The sequence below is a fragment of the Berkeleyomyces rouxiae genome, assembly GCF_048999995.1.
Source record: "Berkeleyomyces rouxiae strain 22BRR77 chromosome Unknown BrBRR77_ptg000012l, whole genome shotgun sequence".
Taxonomy (NCBI): domain Eukaryota; kingdom Fungi; phylum Ascomycota; class Sordariomycetes; order Microascales; family Ceratocystidaceae; genus Berkeleyomyces; species Berkeleyomyces rouxiae.
The window spans coordinates 926,212-949,792 of record NW_027396502.1 but is presented as its reverse complement, the minus strand read 5'-3'; the positions used below and the strand labels follow the sequence as shown (position 1 = coordinate 949,792).

The window sequence follows — 23,581 nt, the reverse complement described above, 5'->3', positions numbered from 1 at the left end:
TAAAACTAGGAGAGAGCAGCAGCTCTTTATACTGCCTGGGTAGAACAACTGAGGCCTACCTGATTGACCCAAACGTGGTGAGTCATCGGGCGTTCGGATCAAGGCCGGTTGGGCCACTTGTATTCGGACCGTCAGTAGTCGGGCCTTTGCGGACTCGGACCACCGACACTCGAACCACCGTTGCTCAAGCCACACCGGCTTCAACTCGGGCAATCAGGCAAAGCCTTGACCCGGGTCTCCCAGACCCTAACATCAGCCTCCTTCTCTTTCTTCCCATCCTCCCATGGCCGTGTAACACAAAAAAAGAAAACAACAGGAAGGTGGACACCAACTGAAAACAACAAAGGGAATAGCAAACAACAAGCAACTAATCATCGGTAAACGACAACAGAACGAACAAGGAGTGGAACAGACAGTGGAGAAACAAAAAAAATGTCAAAGGAAAGGGAAATAGACCCTGTGCAACAACCGTGGAACTCGCAGCTCCTTCAATCAAACTTCGGACTCAAGCAGTCCTCTCGCCACGGCACTCACACCTCAACGTCGGCAGTCTCCTGCGCTCGCAAGAATTCTTCTAAAGCAGCCGTTTCTTCCAGCGCCTCTGTAGGTTCCCAAGTGGGATCTCGCCAACCAACCCATTTCACCAAGTACTGGGCTGGTTCGTCTCTCGTGGCTGGCCGGTGTTCCAGGATCTTCTCGACTTCGTATTCCTCAAAGCCATCGATCTCGACTGGTCCGGGGCTCGATACGTGCGGGTCTTGTGAGGGCCAAGGGTCGTTCGGGTGGTATTTCAATCTGTCGGCATGAAACACGTCGTGTCCTCTGGCACCCTTCAGGTCAAGACGGTAGCTGTGGGAGCCTACAGCCTCTAAGACCTGGAGCTTCTGGTATCTTGGCCGGAGTCGCTTGCCTGGGCCTTCTTGCTGCACAGTATGGGAGCTTTTTGCCAACCAAACCCAGTCGCCGGGCTGGAAACGTCGATGTGGTTGTCTGTGTCTGTTCGACTGTTCCTCCATAGCAGACTTGGCGGCGCTGAGAGAGGCTTTGGCCCAATCCGTGTGGTCTGCCAAGCTCTTCAGGATTCTTGTTGCTTGAGCTATGGGACTCGTGTTGGCTGCAACGGGGGCTGCTAGGGGGGCAATGGCGTCGGGCTGCAGCTCAACCAAGTCAGGACTATAGCCGTGGGACAACGTGAACGGGGACGTCTCTGTTGAAGCCGCTGGGGCTGCGTTCAGGGCAAACTCCACAATTGGCAGGCAGTCTAGCCAGTCTGAGCGGTCGTGTAGGAGTTTGGCCATCTTTGTCTTCACCTCAGCATTTGTCCTCTCAGTGGCCCCGTTGGTCTGTGGGTGGTAAGCGGTGGACAGACGACGATCGATCTTCAGGGTGGTACAGAGTCGTTTCCAGAACATGTTGGCAAATTGGCGGTCAGAAGCAATGCTGTTAGGAAGACCATGGCGAGGGTAGTAGACTTCCAAGAAACGGCTGGCAAGATACTCGATATCCAGGCTGCGGCAGGCTATAAGGATGACACCCTTGGACAGATGGTCCACCACCGTCATGACGTGCTTGTAGACTTTTCCTTCCTTCTTGCACGGCGGGAGAGGGCCAATCAGATCTATGCCAATGTCACGCCAGATGCGGTCAGGTACCGGAAGGGGCTTCAGGAGACCTTGCTTGAGCTGGCGCATGACGTTCGTGCTACCGCAGATTTCGCAGTTGCGGCAGAACCGTTTGACATCCGCTGTGTAGTGCGGCCAGAAGTAAGTCTTGGAAACTTCCTGACACATGATTCTTTGGCCGGGGTGGACTAGTGTCACGGAATCGTGAATCTCTTGTAGCAAGGCTGTCCTCAGAGGTTCCCACTGGGGTACCCACAATCTTGATCTGTATCGCAGTCGACCTTCGGAGTCCAATGAGCATTCGGACAGTGACACTCGCCAATTAGTCTTCAAGCTGTCTGGCCATTTGGGCGCCTGAGAGGCAACCACTGCGCATGCTGCCGCATAGTCAGAGTCGGCTGACAATGCTTGTTCCCACAGTGTACTGAGGGCTTCCTTACGGAACGGGGATGGCAGTGTAACGCGAGCAGATCTGACTTTCAGGGCACCGTCGGGCAAACACTGGAGGAGCTGTTGGTTGCGAGCTTGTAGGCGGGGATCATCGGGACCTGAAGGCATGTGAAGACGGGAGAGAGCATCGGGCAGTGGGGACAGTTTCCCGGGACGGTGTTCCAGTGTTAGGTCAAACTCGCTTAGCAGGTTAGCCCAACGAGCTTGCCTCTCTGTTAACTGTTGCGCAGAGGTAAAATGCAACAAGTTCTTGTGGTCTGTTAACACTCGGATGGGTCCCTGGGCGCCACGTAACTCTCCTCTCCACTCTTTCAGGGCTCGGACAATTGCCAACATTTCTTTGTCATGGATCTCATAGTTGGACTCGGCAGGAGACAGCTTCTGGCTGATGTAGGCACATGGAAACAGGCCATCTGGATGCTGCTGCAATAGGACAGCTCCAGTGCTGTAGCCTGAAGAGTCAGCTTCGACAGTTGTTGGCAGAGAGTGGTCGAAGAGGCGCAAGACGGGCGAAGCACAGAAGAGATCTTTGAGTGACGAGAAGGCAGCTTGGCATTCTGGAGACCAGACGAAGGGAACTAGGTGACCAGTCAGTGAAGTGAGAGGGACGGCTACTTCGGCAAAGTTCTTGATGAACGGGCGGTAAAAATTGGCAAATCCTAGGAAGCCACGGAGCTCTTTCTTGGAACTGGGTACGGGCCAGTCTTTCACTGCTTGCACCTTGGCAGGATCCATTGTTGCTTTTCCAGGCTTGATGATGTAGCCCAGGTACTTGACTTCTTGTACACCGAACTCGCACTTGTCGATGTCAACCGTCAGTCCGGCCTTCACGAGCTTGGCTAGGACGTGGTTAACTTGTTCCTTGTGCTCGTCGAGGGAGCCATCGGTGTACACTAGGATGTCATCAACGTAAGCAGAACAAAACAGGTCGAGGTACTCTTGCAATACGGAATTCAGGAAGCGTTGGAATTGGGCAGGAGCATTGGACAAACCAAACGGCATCACGTTCCATTCAAAGGAGCCCAGGCGCGTACGGAAAGCGGTCTTCCATTCGTGGCCTGGCTCGATACGGATATTATGGAACGCTGCAACGACGTCAAGCTTAGTGAACCACTTTGAACGGCTGATTTGGCGTAGTGTTTCCTTGAAGTTGGGTAACGGGTATCTATCCTTCTTCATCAGCTTGTTCAACAGACGGTAGTCCACGCAGAATCTAAGTCCACCGCCAGGTTTCTTGACGAACAGGATGGGGGCAGCAGCAGTGGAACTACTCATTCGAATGAACTTCTTGTTCAGTAGGTTCAGTAACGTTTGGCGCAGTACTATCAACTCATCGTGGGAAAGGCTGTACAGTGGTCCCCAGGGAGCTTCCGAGTCAGGGACAGTTAGATGAATCTCGTGGTTCATCCCGGGACGCAGCGGCGGGAGGCGGCGCGTGTAGAGTGCTTCTGGGTCAAAAGCAACAACATTCTGTGGGTCTATCCAACTGGGAACCTTTTCCTTCCAGTCATCTGTAACAGGCTCGTTCTCTCGGGCCAACTTTTCCAATGCTTTGTTGATATCCTGTATGCTCGCAGCAAAGACCTTCAAGTCCTGGTGCAAGATCTTGCTGACACGTGCAGCTTTCAATTCCGTAGGGGTGTCCAAGTTCCGAATGGTCGAAACAGAGCGAGGGACGGAGAAGTGGGGGAGCACCAAACGGTGCCGGTTGCAGTCTATTAGGGCGTTGTGGTGGCTCAGCCACGGGTATCCAATAAGAAGTTCGTCATCATAAATGTCGGGTACGACAAGGGCAAGGACTTCTTCCCGGAGGCCGCCGAGATCCAGCTCGAAGCGGGCAGCCTGAGTGGCCACAGAAGAAGGTTGGTCATTAAAAGGTTTTAGGGAAAGGGAAGTTTGCAGCGCAGAACAAGGTAGTTTCAATCGTTTCACGAGGGCCTGGGATATGATCAAGGAGACTGTATTTCCGGTATCGACTAAAGCTACTGAGTTGTGAGAGCCGTTGATTACAACGTCAACAGATAAGGAGCCTCTCACAAGCAAAGGGGACGTTCCCTTCTTGTTCTTACCCCTCCGGGGGCGACTGTCACCGGAGGGTCTCAGTTTTCCGACTGAGCAGTGGGCAACTGTACGACACCGAAATCGGCATCCAGGTCATCGTCTAGCTGCGGCGGCGTGGGCACGTGTACACCGCGGACACGGGCAGGAGGCGCGTTCCGGTTGGGAGGCACATCGTAGGGGCATTCCCGTACAAAGTGACCTGAGGCGCCACAGCGGATGCAGAGGCCAGCGCGACGACGTCTCTCTCGTTCCTCTTCACTCGCCCAGCGGGCAGTGCGGCGGGCAGCAGGCGCACGAGTAGGCTGGGGGGCAACGCGACGGGTTCGTTCCCAGTCCATGGCGTCGGGATGGCGGTGGGCAGCGGGGGCGGACGGGTAATAACCGGAGCGGCGGCCAGAAGTCGACTCGGCATCGAGCTTACGCTGCCGCAGTTCCTCGGCAGCTAACACGACCCGGTCTAAGTACTCCGAGAAGACCCGGGGAGGGAACGAGTTCGCCACGTATTCCCGAATGGGCGTGTCGAGGCTGTCCTTCAGCCACCTAATCTTCTGTGAGTCCGCCGCGTCCAGAGCTTTGGCGCGGGTCAGCAGGTCCTCAAACTCCTGCAGATGGACCTCGATCCTTCTGCCTCTCTGCTTTAACCGCGAGAGCTGGTCTTGTGCCTTATCTACGGCAACTTTGTCCTCAAACGCTCCCTGCAGCTCTTGAAGGAACCGGTCGCAGGAAACGGGGCCGTCGTCTGTTAGTCGGGTCTTGATTGACCGCATGCGGCTGCGGGCCAAACCCTCGGCCTGGGCATAGATCGAGACGATGAAGTCTCGGTCGGCCACATGGCCACGCTCGCAGTGCCATATTTCCAGGACCTGGTCGAACCAGGCGTCAAATTCCTCGGGCTCGGTGGAACTCAGCGAGGGAATCTTGTAGCGCAGTTTTGCGCGACCATTCTCGTTACCAGCCGCTGAGGCGGCGGCGGCAGCAGCAGCGGTGGCGGTAGCAAGCGCTGCTTGGGAGGCTTGGGTTTGGGCGGCTGCCTGCTGGGCGGCTTCGCTCTGGTTCTCCAGCATAGCCAGCATCTTGGCAAACTTGCTCTCCAGCTTGGCGAACCGTTGAGCATATTTGTCCTCAGTGCTGTCGACACTGGGGACAGGGGAGCTTGCGTAAGCGGCCCGCATGTCGTCGGTGGTGCGGCCACTCATGTTGAGAGTTTGTGTAACAGTAAAAAATAATGTGTGATGAAGATTGATAACGGGTTTGGGGAAAATAAACGATAAGACTGTTGAGAACTGTAGGGGCAATGCAATCTGTAAAAGCTGTATCTGTACCTGTGGCTGTAAAGAACTGTAGAACTGTAGAACTGTAGGGCTGTAGCGAAAAAGAAGATCGCAATATGATGTAAGGGGCCAAGTCGTAAAAGGACGTAGAAGGGCAGAAACAGATATATTGCGATGGAGAGAAGAAGAAAGAACTAACTAAAACTAGGAGAGAGCAGCAGCTCTTTATACTGCCTGGGTAGAACAACTGAGGCCTACCTGATTGACCCAAACGTGGTGAGTCATCGGGCGTTCGGATCAAGGCCGGTTGGGCCACTTGTATTCGGACCGTCAGTAGTCGGGCCTTTGCGGACTCGGACCACCGACACTCGAACCACCGTTGCTCAAGCCACATCGGCTTCAACTCGGGCAATCAGGCAAAGCCTTGACCCGGGTCTCCCAGACCCTATGTAAGGGGCCAAGTCGTAAAAGGACGTAGAAGGGCAGAAACAGATATATTGCGATGGAGAGAAGAAGAAAGAACTAACTAAAACTAGGAGAGAGCAGCAGCTCTTTATACTGCCTGGGTAGAACAACTGAGGCCTACCTGATTGACCCAAACGTGGTGAGTCATCGGGCGTTCGGATCAAGGCCGGTTGGGCCACTTGTATTCGGACCGTCAGTAGTCGGGCCTTTGCGGACTCGGACCACCGACACTCGAACCACCGTTGCTCAAGCCACACCGGCTTCAACTCGGGCAATCAGGCAAAGCCTTGACCCGGGTCTCCCAGACCCTAACACCCTCTGACGACGATTCTTCCTTCCACCACAGCTTCCGAGAAGACAGCATACTACCAGAAGTCCCCGGTGAGCCAGAGGTTTTCCACGAAGCAACAATGGCTCACAATAACGAAATGCAGGGACTCCCCAACTCCGCCCCCGCGACCCCAGTGGTTGTGCGAAACACCTCCTCCGACCTCCGCCCGGTCCGTTATGACCATACGCGGCCTGATCTCTACCCAACGTACCGGTCATACGTGGAGATGAAGTACCGCTACGACCACAGTCACTTCAACGGCGCAGGAGGGTTCATTCTGCACTGTTACGGTCTGTTAGCCGACAATGCCTTGCTCCAGGCACAGACCTACATTGCCCGCATGAGCCGCGATCCATCGTTGGAGAACGTGGATAAGTTCCTGGAATTCTTGGACAGCTGCTTCGAGGACACCTCAGCTTCCCGTCGTGCACTCTTGGAGCTGCACACCCTCAAATGCCGAGGTGCCTCTGCTCCGGAACATTTGGCTCGGGTCAGTCGGTTGATGCAGATCGCTGGCTGCTATAGACTGAGCCACGAAGAGCGCATAATGAATCTGAGGCGCACCCTCCCCGGGCAAGTGATGTCTGCCCTGGCTGGTTTCCCAGACCCCCCAACCTACGAACAATACGCACAACAGGTGCTTAATGCCTGGCAAAAACTCGACGAGTGTCGGCATGCCCACCCTCCGAGGAACCCTGCCCGGACGTCCCAGTTCCGCAATGTCCCGGCACAACACTCCCCTGATGCCATGGACTGGGCGCCCACCCATAACAGTGCCCCCCGTCGTGCCAAGTGGGTCTCCAAGGAAGAACTCCAGTCACGAAGAGCCAGAGGACTGTGCCTCCGTTGTGGCGCTGGTGGCCACATGTCCCCTAACTGCCCATTCGAGCGTGCCCGCCCCCCGGTACAACAGAGTGTTCGCGCAGCCACGAACCTCCCTCCTCCTGTACTCGAAGAAGAGGGCGAAGAATATTACGAGACCGCCGAGGAGGACTCGGGAAACTGATCGCCTCTGCCCCAAGTCGTGGTCAGAGGCCCAAGCAGGTTTTCAAAGACGACAAGGCTGCTGTGAAGGAATGGGAAGAGTTGAATAGATCTATTACCAACACATCAATTCAATTAGATGCAGTGATCAACAACACTTGTCCCGTGATTGCATTGATTGACACCGGTAGCGCTTCCCCCTCTATGATCAGCAGTGACCTTGTAAAGAAATGGAAACTTGATACGCTTTTCAGTTCGCGTCCCAGAACGCTGGTACCATTTAATTCAAAGAGTACCGTCACGGTTGACCGACTAGCCGTGTTTAAAATTGACATATCGGGCCACATAGAAAAACATGTGGCGTGGGTAGTACCAAAATTAGCCGAAGACATCCTGATCGGATACCCATGGCTCAAGAAACAAGGGGCAAGGATAGACTGTGAAGCCGACACAGTTAGATTTAAATCCGGCATTGTCGCTCGAGGAAAGGCGACGACAAACCATACCTTCCGCTCTACCATGGTACGAATAAACAGAGCGAGCACCTTCTTCCGCGCCGCCAAGAGAGATAAGCTGCGGGTTTTTGCAGCTTCAATCGAAGATATCAATAAAGCCTTGGCCCGTTTGGAGAAAGATAGAGTACCAGCCAACCCCAGAGAGTGGAAAAAGAAGATCCCAGCTTGGATCGAGCACGACAAGGTCAAGGTGTTTGATCCAGACGCACAATTTGCTAAAAAGATGCCTCCCCGCCGGCCTGGCCAGGATCATAGGATCGAGTTGACCGTGCCCGACGAAGAAGCTCCATGGGGCCCCCTTTATAGCATGACCAGAGAAGAACTCGTGGTTCTTCGCCAGACGCTTCTTTCATTGCTGGAAAAAGGCTACATTCGCCACAGCCAGTCCACTGCTGCTGCTCCCATCCTATTCGTGAAAAAGCCTGGTGGCGGCCTCCGCTTCTGTGTAGATTATCGTGCACTAAACGCGACTATGAAAAAGAATCGGTACCCACTCCCAAACATCAGCGAGACCCTAGCTAATGCTTCCAAAGCTAAGTGGTTTACGAAACTCGACGTTGTTTCCGCGTTTCATAACATCAGAATCGCCGAGGGAGATGAGTGGAAGACCGCTTTTCGAACGCGACAAGGCCTTTTTGAGTGGAACGTCATGCCTTTTGGTCTGGCCAACGCGCCTGCAGAGTTCCAAAGTTTTGTGAACAGTCTGCTACGCCCATACTTGGATGTGTGGTGCTCTGCCTACGTCGATGACATCTTGATTTATACCGACGGCACGTTAGAGGACCACTACGAGAAGGTCAACTTGGCTTTAGCAAAGGTTCTGGAGGGCCAACTGACAATCGACATTGATAAATGTGAGTTCGCGGTATCGAAAGTGAAGTACCTGGGATACATCCTTGAGCCCGGCAAGATTTCAACCGACCCAACCAAAGTCTCTGCAGTGTCGGACTGGCCAACGCCCAAGAAGGTCAGGGACGTTCGAGCCTTCCTCGGTCTATGCAATTTCTACCGCACCTTTGTCAGAAATTTCACTACTCTAGCGACTCCCTTGCTACAGTTGACAAAGAAAGACCAGGCCTTCCAGTGGGGCGAAAAGGAAGAAGAGTCCTTCCAGGCTCTAAAAGAAGCATTCACCTCGACCCCTGTCCTCTGCACGCACAATCCAGATCTGCCAACTGTTTTTTTTTTTTTTTTTTATTCATTACTCGCATGGAACCTGACAGGGTTATGGCGAGGTGTATATTAATACTATACACGAATCAAGGTTTAACGGAATCTCAAACAAGCTAGCTACTACACATAATATACTCCAATCCCCTGGCAGGGAGGCAGTTACATCTAAGATCCCACAAATATAATCCCCAAGTTATGACAGAAAGGAAATACATGAATAGTTTTTGGTATGAATTTCCAACGAGCAGCACTAACCCCAAGTGCCCCAGTTAAGGTTGACTGCTCGTAGAAAATTGGCGTCACTGGTAGGAATCGAACCTACGACTTCTCGGTAGCCCTGCCAACTGTTGTTGAGACAGACGCGTCTGGCTACTGTCTCGGTGCAGCGCTTCTACAGACGCAGCCCGATAGATCAACTAGGCCTTGTGCTTATTTCAGCCGCAAAATGACTGCCGCCGAATGCAACTACCCGATCCACGACAAAGAGCTGTTGGCTGTTGTCTGTGCCCTGAAGGAATGGCGTGGCGAACTCAAGGGCCTGAAGGAGACGTTTACCATCGTCTCAGATCATAAAAACTTGCTGCATTTTACCAAGTTGCAGCACTTGTCCGAACGCCAAGCTAGATGGTACCTGACCTTGAGCGAATACAACTGCACCATCGTCCACCGTCCTGGTAAACTCTCCCCTCTCCCAGATGCTCTCTCTCGCCGCGACACCCCAGACAACACGAATGACGCGCGCTACAACGACCGACTAGCCACTATCTTGCACCACGACGGTAACGGCCTGAAAGTTTTCTCGACACAAACCACCAACACGCCAGAAGCCCCTTCTACCCCCGAACTTCCGCCTGCCTTACGGGAACTCTGGTCTGATGCCTGTGCTGCCGATGATGAATACGCCATTATCCATAAAGCGTTGACAGATGGACTGTCACAGTGGCCCGAAACAATCAGACACAAGTTGAGAGTCAACATTTCCGACTGCTCTTTGGACGCCAAATCCGCTATTCGATTTCGGAATAAACTATGGGTACCTACTAACGAGCCATTGAGAACCGCCATCCTACAGAACATTCATGACTCGCCCATGATGCTGCACCCCGGAAAGAACGTCATGCAAGTCGAGCTGTCTAGAGAGTTTTTCTGGCCCCGCTACGTCGAAGATATCCGCCGTTTCTGCCGCAACTGTCAAATTTGTGGTAGTTCTAACATTCGTCGCGACAACAAGGACACCACCCTCAAAGCCTTGCCAATTCCCGACCAGCCTTGGGCCGAGATTGCCATCGACTTTATCGGACCTTTGGAACCAGCACAGAAAGGCGGCATCACCTACACCCACGTCCTAACTGTTATAGACCGTCTATCCAAGGGCGTCATCCTTATTCCCGCCGACGCCCTCGACATGGAATCTGTTGCAGATATGTTCTTCCACCACTTTTACCGACACCACGGCATGCCAAAATCTATTTTGTCTGACCGCGAATTTGTCAACGCAGCTTGGCGACACCTCTGCAAACGCCTAGAGATCGAAAGGCTAACCACAACAGCTTACCATCCGGCTACCAATGGAGCTGCAGAGAGGATGAACGCTGAGATCAAAGTCAAACTTGCCAAACTCAGCGCTGAAGGCCCCGCCTGGCTCAATCTACTGCCCATGGTCGAGTTCAGCATCAATGCCACCCCATCTTCTGCCACTAATGTTTCACCTTTCTTCTTGTCTCACGGCTACCACCCACGAGTCTTCGCCGCACCACCATTGCCTGTCGAACCCGACAATAACGGTCCACTCGGACAGGCTGAGAGGGTCATCCAACGCCTGAGAGACGCCCAGAAATGGGCCCACGCCAACCTTTCTCTGTCACGAGCGGAGATGGAGCAACGCGAGAATGAACACCGACGTCCTGCACCAGATTTTCCTACAGGCTCATACGTTTGGCTCACCCTACGCCCTGAACAACAAGGCTCAGGCCTCGGCAGGAAACTTAGAGCAAAATACCAATACTGCAAAGTGTTGGAACAAGTTACCCCTCACACTTATCGTCTTGAAGTACCGGGTACAACTGCTCACGACGTCTACCATGCCGATCGCCTTCGCTCAGCTGCCAACGACGCTTTCCCTTCCCAAAAGACTCACGACGATCGACCAGCACCTATGGAAGTCATCAATGGTGAAGAATACTGGGAGGTCGAAAAGATCCTAGGCGAACGCACTTCTAACGGTGTCAAGCAAGTCAAAGTCAAATGGAAAGGCTACGTCAGACCTGGCTGGGAACCAGTCGACCTTCTGGTCGATACCGACGCCTACAAACTATGGCTCAGCCAAAAAGGAACCAAAACGACGCGCAAAAGGAGGAAGAGAGGCTGATGTTGGGGTTGCACCCTTAAGGACCGACGGAAGCCCGACACCAACACTAACGGCGTATCCTCGAAGGACTAGTCCGGCGCTGGTACGGCAAAACTAATGCCAGACCAGAACCAAGACTAACGGCACTTCCTAGAGGAACTAGTTGTCGTCGCCGCCGATCGTCGGTTGCCTCCCTTTCCAACAGGATAAATAGTCGCATTGTTTCTACACCATTTAGAGAGTTTAGTTTTGATTCTTCAATTCGAGATCTTTGTCCCTCTGTGTCCCTTTCTGTGAAGATCCAGCTTAGCGTAATCACACCTTAACAGCTCGTCGCGGGACATGCTGTACAAGGGACCCCACGGGACTTCGTTCTCTCGCCCTTGTTTGTCTTTCGTCAGGTTGATAGCGTGGTCTATTCCGGGGCGGTTCGGGGGTTGGTCGTCCTTTTCGTCGTCTAAAAACACTTCTGCCAAGTGTTTGAGTTCGCTAGGCAGTCGTTTGTCGATCTCTTGTAGGGTAACACGAGGTTTTACTTGCAATGCCTTGTTGATGTCTTCGATGGTGGCAGCAAAAACCTCTATGTCTTCATTCTTTTTCTTGCTGCGCCGGATTTCTGCAGCAAAGACGGATGCCATCACCATGCTCGCTTTTGTGGTTGTTATATGGGCGTCGAGCCATCCTTTTTCTCTCACAACTTGGGCATCTTCTTCGCTTCCGAGGCGTATGACTCGTTCTTTCGCCAGGTAGACAACGTCATTCCTTTCCATCCAGGGTTTTCCCAAAATCATGTCGTATGCTAGGTTCGGGATGACGTACCCGAAAATTCTTTCTGTCCGGCCGTCAATATCTAGATCGCAGAACGCCATCTCTGAGATCCATCTTTTTTTTTCGTCGTTTTCGGCTAACTTGAGTTCCCGTCTTCTTATCGGGATGCGCTGGAGCCCTTTCTTTCTCACCAAAGTCTCGTTGAACGCCGATGTTACAAGGCATCCACTGTCAAATAAAGCATCACAGTAAAAGGAATTGTTAATAAATGCTTCAATTAGGAACGGAGTGGAGTGTAAATCTTTAAATACATCGAGCGGAACATCGCAATTGTTGGGGCTCTTCTTCTTATGACCCTGGGGGCGACTTTTCCCAGAGTCTACTCTTTTTCCTCGTCGTCGGAAAGGTCATCGGCCACATCATCCATCGATTCGGGGGCTTGTTGGATTGTCGTGCGGTTCACTCTTGCGGGCGCACGGGCCGGGGCAAACTTGGGGCATTCGAAGGATCGGTGGCCCTTGGCAAGACAGCGGAAACAAGCGTTGCTGGATCTAGCGGTTTCTATCTCCGCCGGGGTTCTCCAAGGGGCGCGGGACTTTCGGGGGCGTTGTCCATAGTTGTTCGAGGCGCGGCCTTGGAGGGCGTTGACACCTGTCATCATGGTGTCTCCGTCGTTGTCGATTCGCGTCTGCTGATTTGCGACACTTGGGGTCACCACTTCGGCGAACCTTGCTCCACCTCTAGTTTTCGCGTACCACGTCGAGGTCTTGGACGTGTCCTTCGACCGGTATCCTGGCAACGCTTCCACTCGGCCAGCCACCGTCTTCACCTTCTCAACCCAACGCGGGTAATCATCGTTGGGGAGGTTTTTTGCCGTGAGGTGTACCTGTAACGTTTGGTTGATAGCGGAATTCAGGTACATGATCTTCACACGGTCTGGCCAATCTAAACCTCCACAAAGGCCAACTTGATGCTCGAAATCCTGCAAGAACGATATAAAACTCTGATGGTTTCCCATCTGCATGGTCAAAAGCTTTTGACCCGCCTTCTGAATAGCCTCCTTGTCTGTAAGGGGCCAAGTCGTAAAAGGACGTAGAAGGGCAGAAACAGATATATTGCGATGGAGAGAAGAAGAAAGAACTAACTAAAACTAGGAGAGAGCAGCAGCTCTTTATACTGCCTGGGTAGAACAACTGAGGCCTACCTGATTGACCCAAACGTGGTGAGTCATCGGGCGTTCGGATCAAGGCCGGTTGGGCCACTTGTATTCGGACCGTCAGTAGTCGGGCCTTTGCGGACTCGGACCACCGACACTCGAACCACCGTTGCTCAAGCCACACCGGCTTCAACTCGGGCAATCAGGCAAAGCCTTGACCCGGGTCTCCCAGACCCTAACATCAGCCTCCTTCTCTTTCTTCCCATCCTCCCATGGCCGTGTAACACAAAAAAAGAAAACAACAGGAAGGTGGACACCAACTGAAAACAACAAAAGGGAATAGCAAACAACAAGCAACTAATCATCGGTAAACGACAACAGAACGAACAAGGAGTGGAACAGACAGTGGAGAAACAAAAAAAATGTCAAAGGAAAGGGAAATAGACCCTGTGCAACAACCGTGGAACTCGCAGCTCCTTCAATCAAACTTCGGACTCAAGCAGTCCTCTCGCCACGGCACTCACACCTCAACGTCGGCAGTCTCCTGCGCTCGCAAGAATTCTTCTAAAGCAGCCGTTTCTTCCAGCGCCTCTGTAGGTTCCCAAGTGGGATCTCGCCAACCAACCCATTTCACCAAGTACTGGGCTGGTTCGTCTCTCGTGGCTGGCCGGTGTTCCAGGATCTTCTCGACTTCGTATTCCTCAAAGCCATCGATCTCGACTGGTCCGGGGCTCGATACGTGCGGGTCTTGTGAGGGCCAAGGGTCTTTTTTTTTTTTTATTCATTACTCGCATGGAACCTGACAGGGTTATGGCGAGGTGTATATTAATACTATACACGAATCAAGGTTTAACGGAATCTCAAACAAGCTAGCTACTATACATAATATACTCCAATCCCCTGGCAGGGAGGCAGTTACATCTAAGATCCCACAAATATAATCCCCAAGTTATGACAGAAAGGAAATACATGAATAGCTTTTGGTATGAATTTCCAACGAGCAGCACTAACCCCAAGTGCCCCAGTTAAGGTTGACTGCTCGTAGAAAATTGGCGTCACTGGTAGGAATCGAACCTACGACTTCTCGGTAGCCAACCGAAAAGCCTTGCCAGGTGCTATACCTGTCATGAATAGCTATCCTGACACTGCTCATGCTAAGGGTTATGCATGAGACCTACCCCACTCTTCTTTTCCACAACGCCGAAGGTCGGCGACCTATGAAGATGCGCTTATGGCACAGGTTGGTCTGTGTAGATCGTGAGTTGATCAACGGATATGAGGTTGTCGTGGGATGTGCTGAGCACGGGTGCTCTGATAGACGTTGTTCTGCTGCTGCGGAGTTTTCTTGTTGCAATTGCCATTGCGTGCTTAGGTGGGGGTTGTTATCTGGTTCGATTGTTACGAACCTGTTACGTCTTGTTTACACGAGACTTATCTTTTGTTCGTAGTTAGATGTTGATTGTTTCTAGCTTGGGAAGACAGAGTTTTGTCAGGAGCGCCGACAACATAAATATCGTCGTCTCCTGCCCTGAGTTGATCAGGTTTACTCTTGTTCTCCAAGCTTAACAATCACATGCACTTGCTTACCTTCTTCTTCTTCTTTATACCATTCTGTTCTTGCTTTCTTTGCAGTTCAACCTTTCTTCTTCTTTGAAGTGTGTGATTGTTCCTCCTCCTTCCTCTTTTTTTTTTTTTTTTTTTTTTTATTCATTACTCGCATGGAACCTGACAGGGTTATGGCGAGGTGTATATTAATACTATACACGAATCAAGGTTTAACGGAATCTCAAACAAGCTAGCTACTACACATAATATACTCCAATCCCCTGGCAGGGAGGCAGTTACATCTAAGATCCCACAAATATAATCCCCAAGTTATGACAGAAAGGAAATACATGAATAGTTTTTGGTATGAATTTCCAACGAGCAGCACTAACCCCAAGTGCCCCAGTTAAGGTTGACTGCTCGTAGAAAATTGGCGTCACTGGTAGGAATCGAACCTACGACTTCTCGGTAGCCAACCGAAAAGCCTTGCCAGGTGCTATACCACTGCACCACAGCGACTCCTTCCTCTTTGTGCCGCTCTATTCTCAGAATAGCCATCTAAGTTGTGTGTTGCCTCTTCATCTCAACCGACCATACGTCTTAGCACTCTGTCTAACTGACGTCTTCCTCCACAGGCCCGACTGTCCACCTCAGGAACCTATCATTGTCCCGAGTCGTTGGCTGTACCCGGAACCCTAATCCTTTCTTCGGGCCCTATCCGTAATATTTTGTTAAGCTTCATTTGAAGACCCGACGCTATTACAACTTTGGCTCTCTTTGGCACTTTTTTCTCTCCTCATTTATTTTTCCCTCTCTATTACGTTTCAACTCGCAATGGCCCTCACTCGCGAAATGATCGAGCATCTCAATACGTTCCTCCTGTCGATTCCTGACCGAACTCCTGAGAACTGGCATCTCGGTGCCCTTCCTAGGGAGTTCAGTGCTGAGATCAAAATGGCTATTGTGGCGGCTTACATGTCTGGTCTGCGCACCGACGATGGTGCCCCGCCCATCCCCGTTGGCTCTGTTCCTGATGCGGCTCAGGTTTACTGGGCTGCGTTCCAGGCTGGCGCTGAAGCCCGCTTCAACTCCCTTGAGTCTCTTCCCCGAGTCAAACGGGAAGAGGATGCCGATCCGTTGAAAGAGGCCGACAAGCATCTTGATGTCGTGCCCTATGATGGCAATCAGCAAGGCTTCCAGGCGTTCCAGAGGCAACTTGCGGTCAAATTTGCTGCTGCACCCAAGCACCACCGCACGGAGCAGCGCAAGCTGATGACTGCCTTCTCCTACCTTAGAGATGGCGCTCTGGATTGGGCCATGCCTCGGATGGACCCGGCCACTGGACACATGAACTTTGAAACGTACGACGATTTTATGAAATCGTTAGCTGAGGCTTTCGATGACCCTGACTGGCGCATGACTGCGACCCAGCAGATCTTCGACTTAAAGCAGACAGGTACTTGTACTGCCTATCACTCTGCTTTTACAACGCTGTTGAAGAAACTCGGTTGGGCCGACGCTGATTTCACCATTGCACTATTTCAGCGAGGCCTCAAGCCCCACATACAGGACGCTCTGGCTTGGAACACCTATCCTGCCCCTAAGGGAACGCTTGATCAGTTCGCTAATTTCTGCAACACGCTGGACAATACGATCAACAACCGAACCCGGGGAAACAACGGGAAAATCCAACCGCCTCCTGGTGTGGTCCCCTTTCAGCAAGATTCTCGTTCGAGAAATGCTGGCGCCCAAAAAGCTGTCCCCAACACCAAGCCAGCTAAGGGTACCTCTGCAGGTCCCGATGCCAACGGTCTACCCTTCCGTAAGACTGCTGACGGCAAAATGGCAAAGGGTGTTTGTTGGAAGTGTGGCGCAAAGGACCACATGCTAAAGGCTTGCCCCAAAAACAACCTTGCTCTTCGCGCAGCTACTGTCCCTTCTCCCTCCACTTCTACCCGGGCTCCCTCGACGGCCCCTGCGCCTGATGCGTCAAAAAACTAGAAGGGCTACCGACCCATTCCCCTCTGGTCCTGGCTAGCCCTGACGCTGCTGATGAGGGTCTCTTGAGAATCAGCACTTGTTCTCTTGATAATGCTATCGATTATGGTAACTCTCCCCCTCTGGTTATTCCTGTGACAGTGAATAATTCCATTGAGGCCTACGCTATGGTGGATTCGGGATCAACAACTTGTTTTGTGGATTCTGAATTTATAGCAAGGCATCAGATTCCTACTGTTCTCAAGGCCAGAGCCGAGTCGCTCCATGTTGTTGATGGTAGTGAAACTGCTGCGGGTAAAGTGACCCACCAAGTTCCTTTGTCCCTCTCTTTTCCTAATTATTCAGAAACTTTGGTTTTTCAAATCACGAAGCTTGGGGGCTACCACATCATCCTGGGGAAATGCTGGCTCGACGCCCATAACCCGGAAATTTCTTGGCCTTCCAATACGCTCAAGATATCGGTTACTTCTACCGCCGATGGCAATGCTGTGGCAGCTTCTGATTCTTCTTCTTCTTCTTCTTCTGTTTCGACTGCTTCTACTGATTCTGGCGCTTCGTTTGATTTTTCTTATACAAAAAACGACAAAAATATTGCTTCTACCGCTGGCAGTCAGATTGAGGGATCTGCTCCTGCTTCAGCCACTTCACCCCTTCCTTCTTTTATTGCACAATCGCCAGCTGTGTCTTGTTCCTGTGTGACGGTGTCGTCTCAGGCTTTGCATCGCTTTGCCAAAGCTGAGAAACTACAGATTTATCGTGTCACCGCTCAGGAAGTCCTGGATTATCTCAATCAGGAGGACCTAACTCCGGAACAAGAGCATGCACGGCTCCTTGAACGCATCCCGAAGAAATACCATGACCTACTTCCTCTGTTCTCTCGAGAAGGTGCTGATCAACTACCACCTCACCGGGACATTGATCATGCGATTAACTTCGTTCCCGATGCGAAATACCCCAAGGCCCCGCTGTACGATATGACTCCACTCGAGTTGCAGGCTGTCAAAAAATATCTAGATGGCATGCTTGCTAAAGGCTTTATTTCCTCTTCCTCTTCGCCGCTGGCTTCCCCGATTCTTTTTGCTAGGAAGCCAGGCAGTTTACGATTCTGTGTTGATTTCCGAGCCGTCAATGATATCACCATCAAAGACGTAACTCCTCTGCCTCGGATCAATGAATCACTGCGCACGGCGGCTACGGGAAACATTTTTACAAAGCTGGATCTGAGAGCTGCGTACCACTTGATTCGCATCAAGAAAGGTGATGAATACAAGACAGCTTTCAGAACTCGATATGGCATTTTTGAGTACAATGTGATGCCGTTTGGGCTCACCAATGCTCCTGCCACGTGTCAGAAATATGTCAGCGAGGTCTTGTCGGAGTATTTGGACATATTCTGTGTCTGTTACTTGGATGATATCCTGGTGTTCTCTCTGAACCAAGAGGAACATGATGTTCATGTGCGCAAAGTCCTGCTAAAATTAGCGCAGGCCAGTCTGTTTGTCAAGGGTGAAAAATGCGAATTCGACAAGACTGAAACTACCTTTGTTGGCTTTGTTATTTCAGCCGATGCTCTGAAGATGGACCCCGCTAAAGTTGCGGCTGTCCGTGAGTGGGAGGCTCCCCGAACTGTTAAGGGAGTCCAGTCCTTTTTGGGTTTTGCCAATTTCTATAGGAGGTTCATCCGTGACTTCTCTAGAATCTGCACACCTCTCTTCGAGTTGACTAAAAAGACGCAATCTTTTGTCTGGTCCTCTGAATGTGAGGCAGCATTTCACACCCTGAAGGACCTTTTCTGCTCTGAACCTATCCTCAAGCACTTTGATTACCTGTTGGACACTGTTATTGAAACAGACGCGTCTGACCGTGTAATATCTGCCGTCATGTCTCAATACCACCCGACTGACAAGGGGCTTCTACTACACCCCGTGGCCTATTTCTCTCAAAAAATGAATCCTGCCCAGTGTAACTACGGCGTAGGTGACAAGGAGTTGTTAGCCATTGTGGAGTCTCTAAAGTCGTGGCGATTCATGGTTGAAAGTCTGGAAAAACCTGTTCTGGTATTGACGGACCATCGGAATTTAGCCGTTCTTAAGCAAATTCCGGCCATGAACAGACGGCAAGCGAGGTGGGCTATGGAACTGAGCGAGTACCGTTATGTCATCACTTATAGGCCTGGCTCCTTGAATTCTAGAGCTGATGCCCTGACCAGACGCTACGAAGACCTCGTTTCTTCTTCTTCTGAGGAGGATAAAGAGCTGTGTGCTCCTATTATTCCCCCTGAAAATTTTATTGGTACCATGTCTTTGGTAGACGAGGTAAAAATCGCGCTATCCACGGACAAGTGGGCTCTTGATGTTATTTCTGCTCTTCGAGGCCAGTCGACCAAACCTCCAGATGTGGACCTCAGTGTCTGCAGGCTTGACAATGACGGTCTTTTGTTTGTCAACGACCTTCTATATTTGCCGAACGAGGATCTACGAGTTCGTGCATTGAAGAATTGTCATGATATTATGCCTAGCGGACACCCTGGACAAAAGAACACTTTTGAACTTCTTGTTCGGGAATACTGGTGGCCCGGGATGCGTCGTGATGTCATCCGGTACATCCGAAATTGTGAGGTCTGCCAACGGATCAAGTCCGCGCGACATAGTCCCTACGGTCTACTGAAACCTCTGACCATTCCGCAAGCTCGGTGGACATCTGTGTCCCTTGATTTTATCACCGGCTTGCCGGTCTCCAATTCTTTTGACATGATTCTCGTTGTCGTCGATAGGCTTAGCAAAATGGCTCACTTTATACCTTGCGATTCCTCGCTGGATGCTGCAGGTTTTGCTAAGCTCTATTTGTCAGCAGTGTATAGGCTCCACGGTCTGCCATTGGACATTGTGTCCGACAGGGGTAGTCTGTTTACGTCGGCTTTTTCCAAGGCTTTAGCCAAACTGTTGGGCATAAAGCAAAATCTGAGTACTGCGTTCCACCCTCAGACCGATGGTCAGACTGAGCGTGTGAACTCTATTTTGGAGCAATACCTGCGGGGTTACACCAACTATAGACAGGACAATTGGGCTGATCTTTTGCCCTTGGCGGAGTTCTCTTACAATGACTCCGAGTCCAGTTCTACTATGCTGACGCCCTTCTTTGCGAACCACGGGTTTCACCCCAGAAGTGGGCGTGAGTCGCTCCCAGTCTCTGTGGAAAAAGGCCCGTTGCGGAACTTTGTTAAAGAGCTTGACAACATTTGTCAGTTTTTAAAGACTGAAATTACGTGGAGCCGTGAGCGGATGACCGAGTACGCGAATCGACACAAATCTTCCGCCCCTCTCCTTCGAGAAGGGGACTTAGTGTGGCTTTTGAGTAGAAATATTCGAACTACTCGTCCTTCAAAGAAGTTGGACTTCAAGAAGCTTGGCCCATTTAAGATTCTACGGAAGGTGTCTTCGCATGCCTACGAGTTGGCACTCCCTGCCACTATGAAGGTTCATCCCGTCTTCCACGTTTGTCTGCTGGAACCATGTGCGTCGGATCCTCTTCCTGGCCAGAAAAACCCTCCTCCTCCTCCCGTCATAGTAGATGGCGAGGAAGAATTTGTGGTCAAGGAAATTATAGGCGTGTCTTCGCGTGGCCCTCTGCAATATCAAGTAGTTTGGGAGGGCTATGAACATGATGGACCCTCCTGGGAACCTCTGGACCATTTAGCCAATGCACCTGAGAAGGTTGCAGAATTCTACAAGAGGATGCCTAACGCCAGACGATCTTAGTACTGCTGTGGAAATCAGTCATAAAAAGGGGGGCTACTGTCATGAATAGCTATCCTGACACTGCTCATGCTAAGGGTTATGCATGAGACCTACCCCACTCTTCTTTTCCACAACGCCGAAGGTCGGCGACCTATGAAGATGCGCTTATGGCACAGGTTGGTCTGTGTAGATCGTGAGTTGATCAACGGATATGAGGTTGTCGTGGGATGTGCTGAGCACGGGTGCTCTGATAGACGTTGTTCTGCTGCTGCGGAGTTTTCTTGTTGCAATTGCCATTGCGTGCTTAGGTGGGGGTTGTTATCTGGTTCGATTGTTACGAACCTGTTACGTCTTGTTTACACGAGACTTATCTTTTGTTCGTAGTTAGATGTTGATTGTTTCTAGCTTGGGAAGACAGAGTTTTGTCAGGAGCGCCGACAACATAAATATCGTCGTCTCCTGCCCTGAGTTGATCAGGTTTACTCTTGTTCTCCAAGCTTAACAATCACATGCACTTGCTTACCTTCTTCTTCTTCTTTATACCATTCTGTTCTTGCTTTCTTTGCAGTTCAACCTTTCTTCTTCTTTGAAGTGTGTGATTGTTCCTCCTCCTTCCTCTTTGTGCCGCTCTATTCTCAGAATAGCCATCTAAGTTGTGTGTTGCCTCTTCATCTCAACCGACCATACGTCTTAGCACTCTGTCTAACTGACGTCTTCCTCCACAGGCCCGACTGTCCACCTCAGGAACCTATCATTGTCCCGAGTCGTTGGCTGTACCCGGAACCCTAATCCTTTCTTCGGGCCCTATCCGTAATAATACCACTGCACCACAGCGACTGGGCCAAGGGTCGTTCGGGTGGTATTTCAATCTGTCGGCATGAAACACGTCGTGTCCTCAACAACAACTTTCGCGAGAACCACCATACTGGTAACAGTCAATCAGCGAAACGACCACAGACTTACAAGAATCAATCGAGAACAATCCCCTTATCCAGAAATGGAGTGCGACGATGCACCAGGAAGCGCCCAGGTGGCGCGACCCGCGAAAGACCAGCCCACGATCAGCGCAACGGACGCGCACACGGAGGTCGACATTGAGATGGTCAACACGAACGACGTCCAGCCAGAAACCGAGACCGACGACGCCCAGCAAGAGACCCCGACCAGCTCGTCAATGGAGCTGATGATTGTCGACAAGCCCGACGAACAAATCGAGAAGAATGAGGGCTCGACACCGTCCAACACCCCCAAGGAGAACGAGAAGCGTGGGGCGGCCACCGAGAAAGACCGCAATCTCGCCATGGCCAGAAAGCACATCGCAGGAGAGATGAAGAAGATAGAACTGCGCGCTGAGGCGTACCTCTGGCTCGCAGAAAAGATCCCCGAAATGTGCAACGAAGCCGTCGCCATGGCTAAAGGCGACGCGAACGTGAGGAAGCTGGCAGGACACGTGTCCCAGGAGTTCAGAGCTATGCTCCAGAAGCTCCAAGGTGGCACTACCCCTGCCCCTTCAGGCAACCCTAAGAACGACAAGCAAGGGTCTGCCAAAGCCCCGAAGCCCACACCGGGTTACACGAACAACAACAACAACAACAGGAGCTACGCAAGCACCGCGGCAGAGGCCGACGGTGGCAAGGGACAAGCAGTCACCCTGAAAAAAAAGACTGCCCCCAAGCCCAAGACAAAGACAACGACAACAGAGGAAGAGAAAAAAGTGCGAGTTTTTGTCCGAGGACCAGCGGCCGCAAATGAAGCGGACGCCAGCAACGAGATCGCCAAGGTCCTTGGCGGCAAGCCCGCCGAGATCCAGATCAAGAAGGTGAACTCGGGCTGGGCGTTCTACACGACCAAGGGTGCGGTGTCAGCCGAGAAGCTGAACTGCGTCAAGGAAGCGTGTGGGGCGAAAGCGTGCGAAATTGACAAAAGATGGACGCATGCACGCATCACTGGCCTATCAGACTTTTATGTCGTAGGCGAGAACGGACCGGTGACTAAGAAGAACGAAGAATGGTTCATCGGACAGATAACGGAGCAAACCGGTGGAGAAGTGAAATCCATCAAGTGGCAATTTGAAACCGAGAAGTACATGGACGCCACACTCCGTATTGCAGTGGACCTACCCGAGGGCCAGACCCTCCCCAACAGTGTGAAATTCGAGGGGAGCTCAAACCCGGCCACGGTCAAGAAGTGCCGGACCCCCTCACTGCCGCTGTGCCGTACCTGCTGGGCGACACACCCGACAGCGGGGTGCAAAGAAAAGCCACGGTGCCGCCTGTGCGGGAGCGCAGACCACAGAGAGGGGCAACACGCTGGATCCCGCGCCGCATGCATCGTGTGCAAGGCTCCGGACCATTCGGCAGGGGACCCCGCTTGCAAGCGAGGCACTCGCCCGAATCGCACGACCCCAAAGCCAACGGAAAACACGCCAGCCAACCCCCAGGACGACAACCAGGCTCGTAAGAGAAAGAGACTTTCCCCGGCGGAGCAGCCGACTCCGCGGCCCGAGGTCATCCGAGAACGCTCCCAGCGAGATGAATGTTAGGACACCTAACAGTATGGAGCGTCAACGTGGGAAGAGGGGGACCTAACCATGAACTGACTCTACGCGAAGCCGTCAGGCAACGGGTAGACGTCGTGTTTGTGCAGGAGCCCTGGATTGGACCGCGTAAGGACAAAACGAAGTTCCACCCAGAATTCACTCTGCATAGCCCGAGAGAAGGATGGTTGGATCGACCACGGAGCATCGCCTACGTGCGGAAAGACATCGAGACACTTGAAACAAATCAGGCCCACCCGGACCTGTGTCCAATCCGCATCAAGACGACAAAGGGCGTGCTTCGGCTTTTGGGAGTGTACAATGCGCCGGAGAGGTGCTTGCGAGCCGGTGAGGGATTGCAAGAACTGATGTGTACAGAAAAAGAACACGCATGGGTTGCATTGGGAGACTTCAACGCCCACCACGGTACATGGGACGCCAACGACAAAGAAAACAACGACGGGATGACCCTGGAAAATTGGCTGACTGACCAAGGGCTGACTGTGCTGAACCAGAGAGACGAACCAACGCACAGAGCCGGGAGGGTGATAGATCTGGTCGTGGTGCCGCACGCGGCGGTAGTGAAATGGGAGACCCGCATGAAAGTTGTTCCCGGAAGCAC

The 23,581-nt window shown here is 52.0% G+C and overlaps 7 protein-coding genes across 7 annotated transcripts; 5 read left to right on the top strand and 2 right to left on the bottom strand.

Moving 5' to 3' along the window:
- Positions 1–530: 530 nt before the first annotated feature.
- On the bottom strand, positions 531–5,329 carry BROUX77_007564 (uncharacterized protein; the record flags this gene model as incomplete). Its single annotated transcript, XM_073752672.1, has 2 exons — positions 531–3,914; positions 4,208–5,329. 2 exons carry the CDS (start codon positions 5,327–5,329, stop codon positions 531–533), a joined length of 4,506 nt encoding a protein of 1,501 aa, XP_073601857.1.
- Positions 5,330–6,279: 950 nt separating this feature from the next.
- Positions 6,280–7,206, top strand: BROUX77_007563 (uncharacterized protein; the record flags this gene model as incomplete). Its single annotated transcript, XM_073752671.1, has 1 exon — positions 6,280–7,206. One exon carries the CDS (start codon positions 6,280–6,282, stop codon positions 7,204–7,206), a length of 927 nt encoding a protein of 308 aa, XP_073601856.1.
- Positions 7,207–7,703: 497 nt separating this feature from the next.
- On the top strand, positions 7,704–11,240 carry BROUX77_007562 (uncharacterized protein; the record flags this gene model as incomplete). The annotated part of the gene is made up of 2 exons (XM_073752670.1): positions 7,704–8,843; positions 9,162–11,240. 2 exons carry the CDS (start codon positions 7,704–7,706, stop codon positions 11,238–11,240), a joined length of 3,219 nt encoding a protein of 1,072 aa, XP_073601855.1.
- Positions 11,241–12,366: 1,126 nt separating this feature from the next.
- BROUX77_007561 (uncharacterized protein) lies at positions 12,367–13,218 on the bottom strand (the record flags this gene model as incomplete). The annotated part of the gene is made up of 2 exons (XM_073752669.1): positions 12,367–12,873; positions 13,192–13,218. The coding sequence occupies 2 exons, from the start codon at positions 13,216–13,218 to the stop codon at positions 12,367–12,369; spliced, it is 534 nt and encodes a 177-aa protein (XP_073601854.1).
- A 2,304-nt stretch (positions 13,219–15,522) lies between these two features.
- On the top strand, positions 15,523–16,689 carry BROUX77_007560 (uncharacterized protein; the record flags this gene model as incomplete). Its single annotated transcript, XM_073752668.1, has 1 exon — positions 15,523–16,689. The coding sequence occupies one exon, from the start codon at positions 15,523–15,525 to the stop codon at positions 16,687–16,689; it is 1,167 nt and encodes a 388-aa protein (XP_073601853.1).
- Positions 16,690–16,853: 164 nt separating this feature from the next.
- On the top strand, positions 16,854–20,444 carry BROUX77_007559 (uncharacterized protein; the record flags this gene model as incomplete). Its single annotated transcript, XM_073752667.1, has 1 exon — positions 16,854–20,444. One exon carries the CDS (start codon positions 16,854–16,856, stop codon positions 20,442–20,444), a length of 3,591 nt encoding a protein of 1,196 aa, XP_073601852.1.
- Positions 20,445–21,420: 976 nt separating this feature from the next.
- Positions 21,421–22,965, top strand: BROUX77_007558 (uncharacterized protein; the record flags this gene model as incomplete). The annotated part of the gene is made up of 1 exon (XM_073752666.1): positions 21,421–22,965. The coding sequence occupies one exon, from the start codon at positions 21,421–21,423 to the stop codon at positions 22,963–22,965; it is 1,545 nt and encodes a 514-aa protein (XP_073601851.1).
- Between the last annotated feature and the right edge of the window lie 616 nt (positions 22,966–23,581).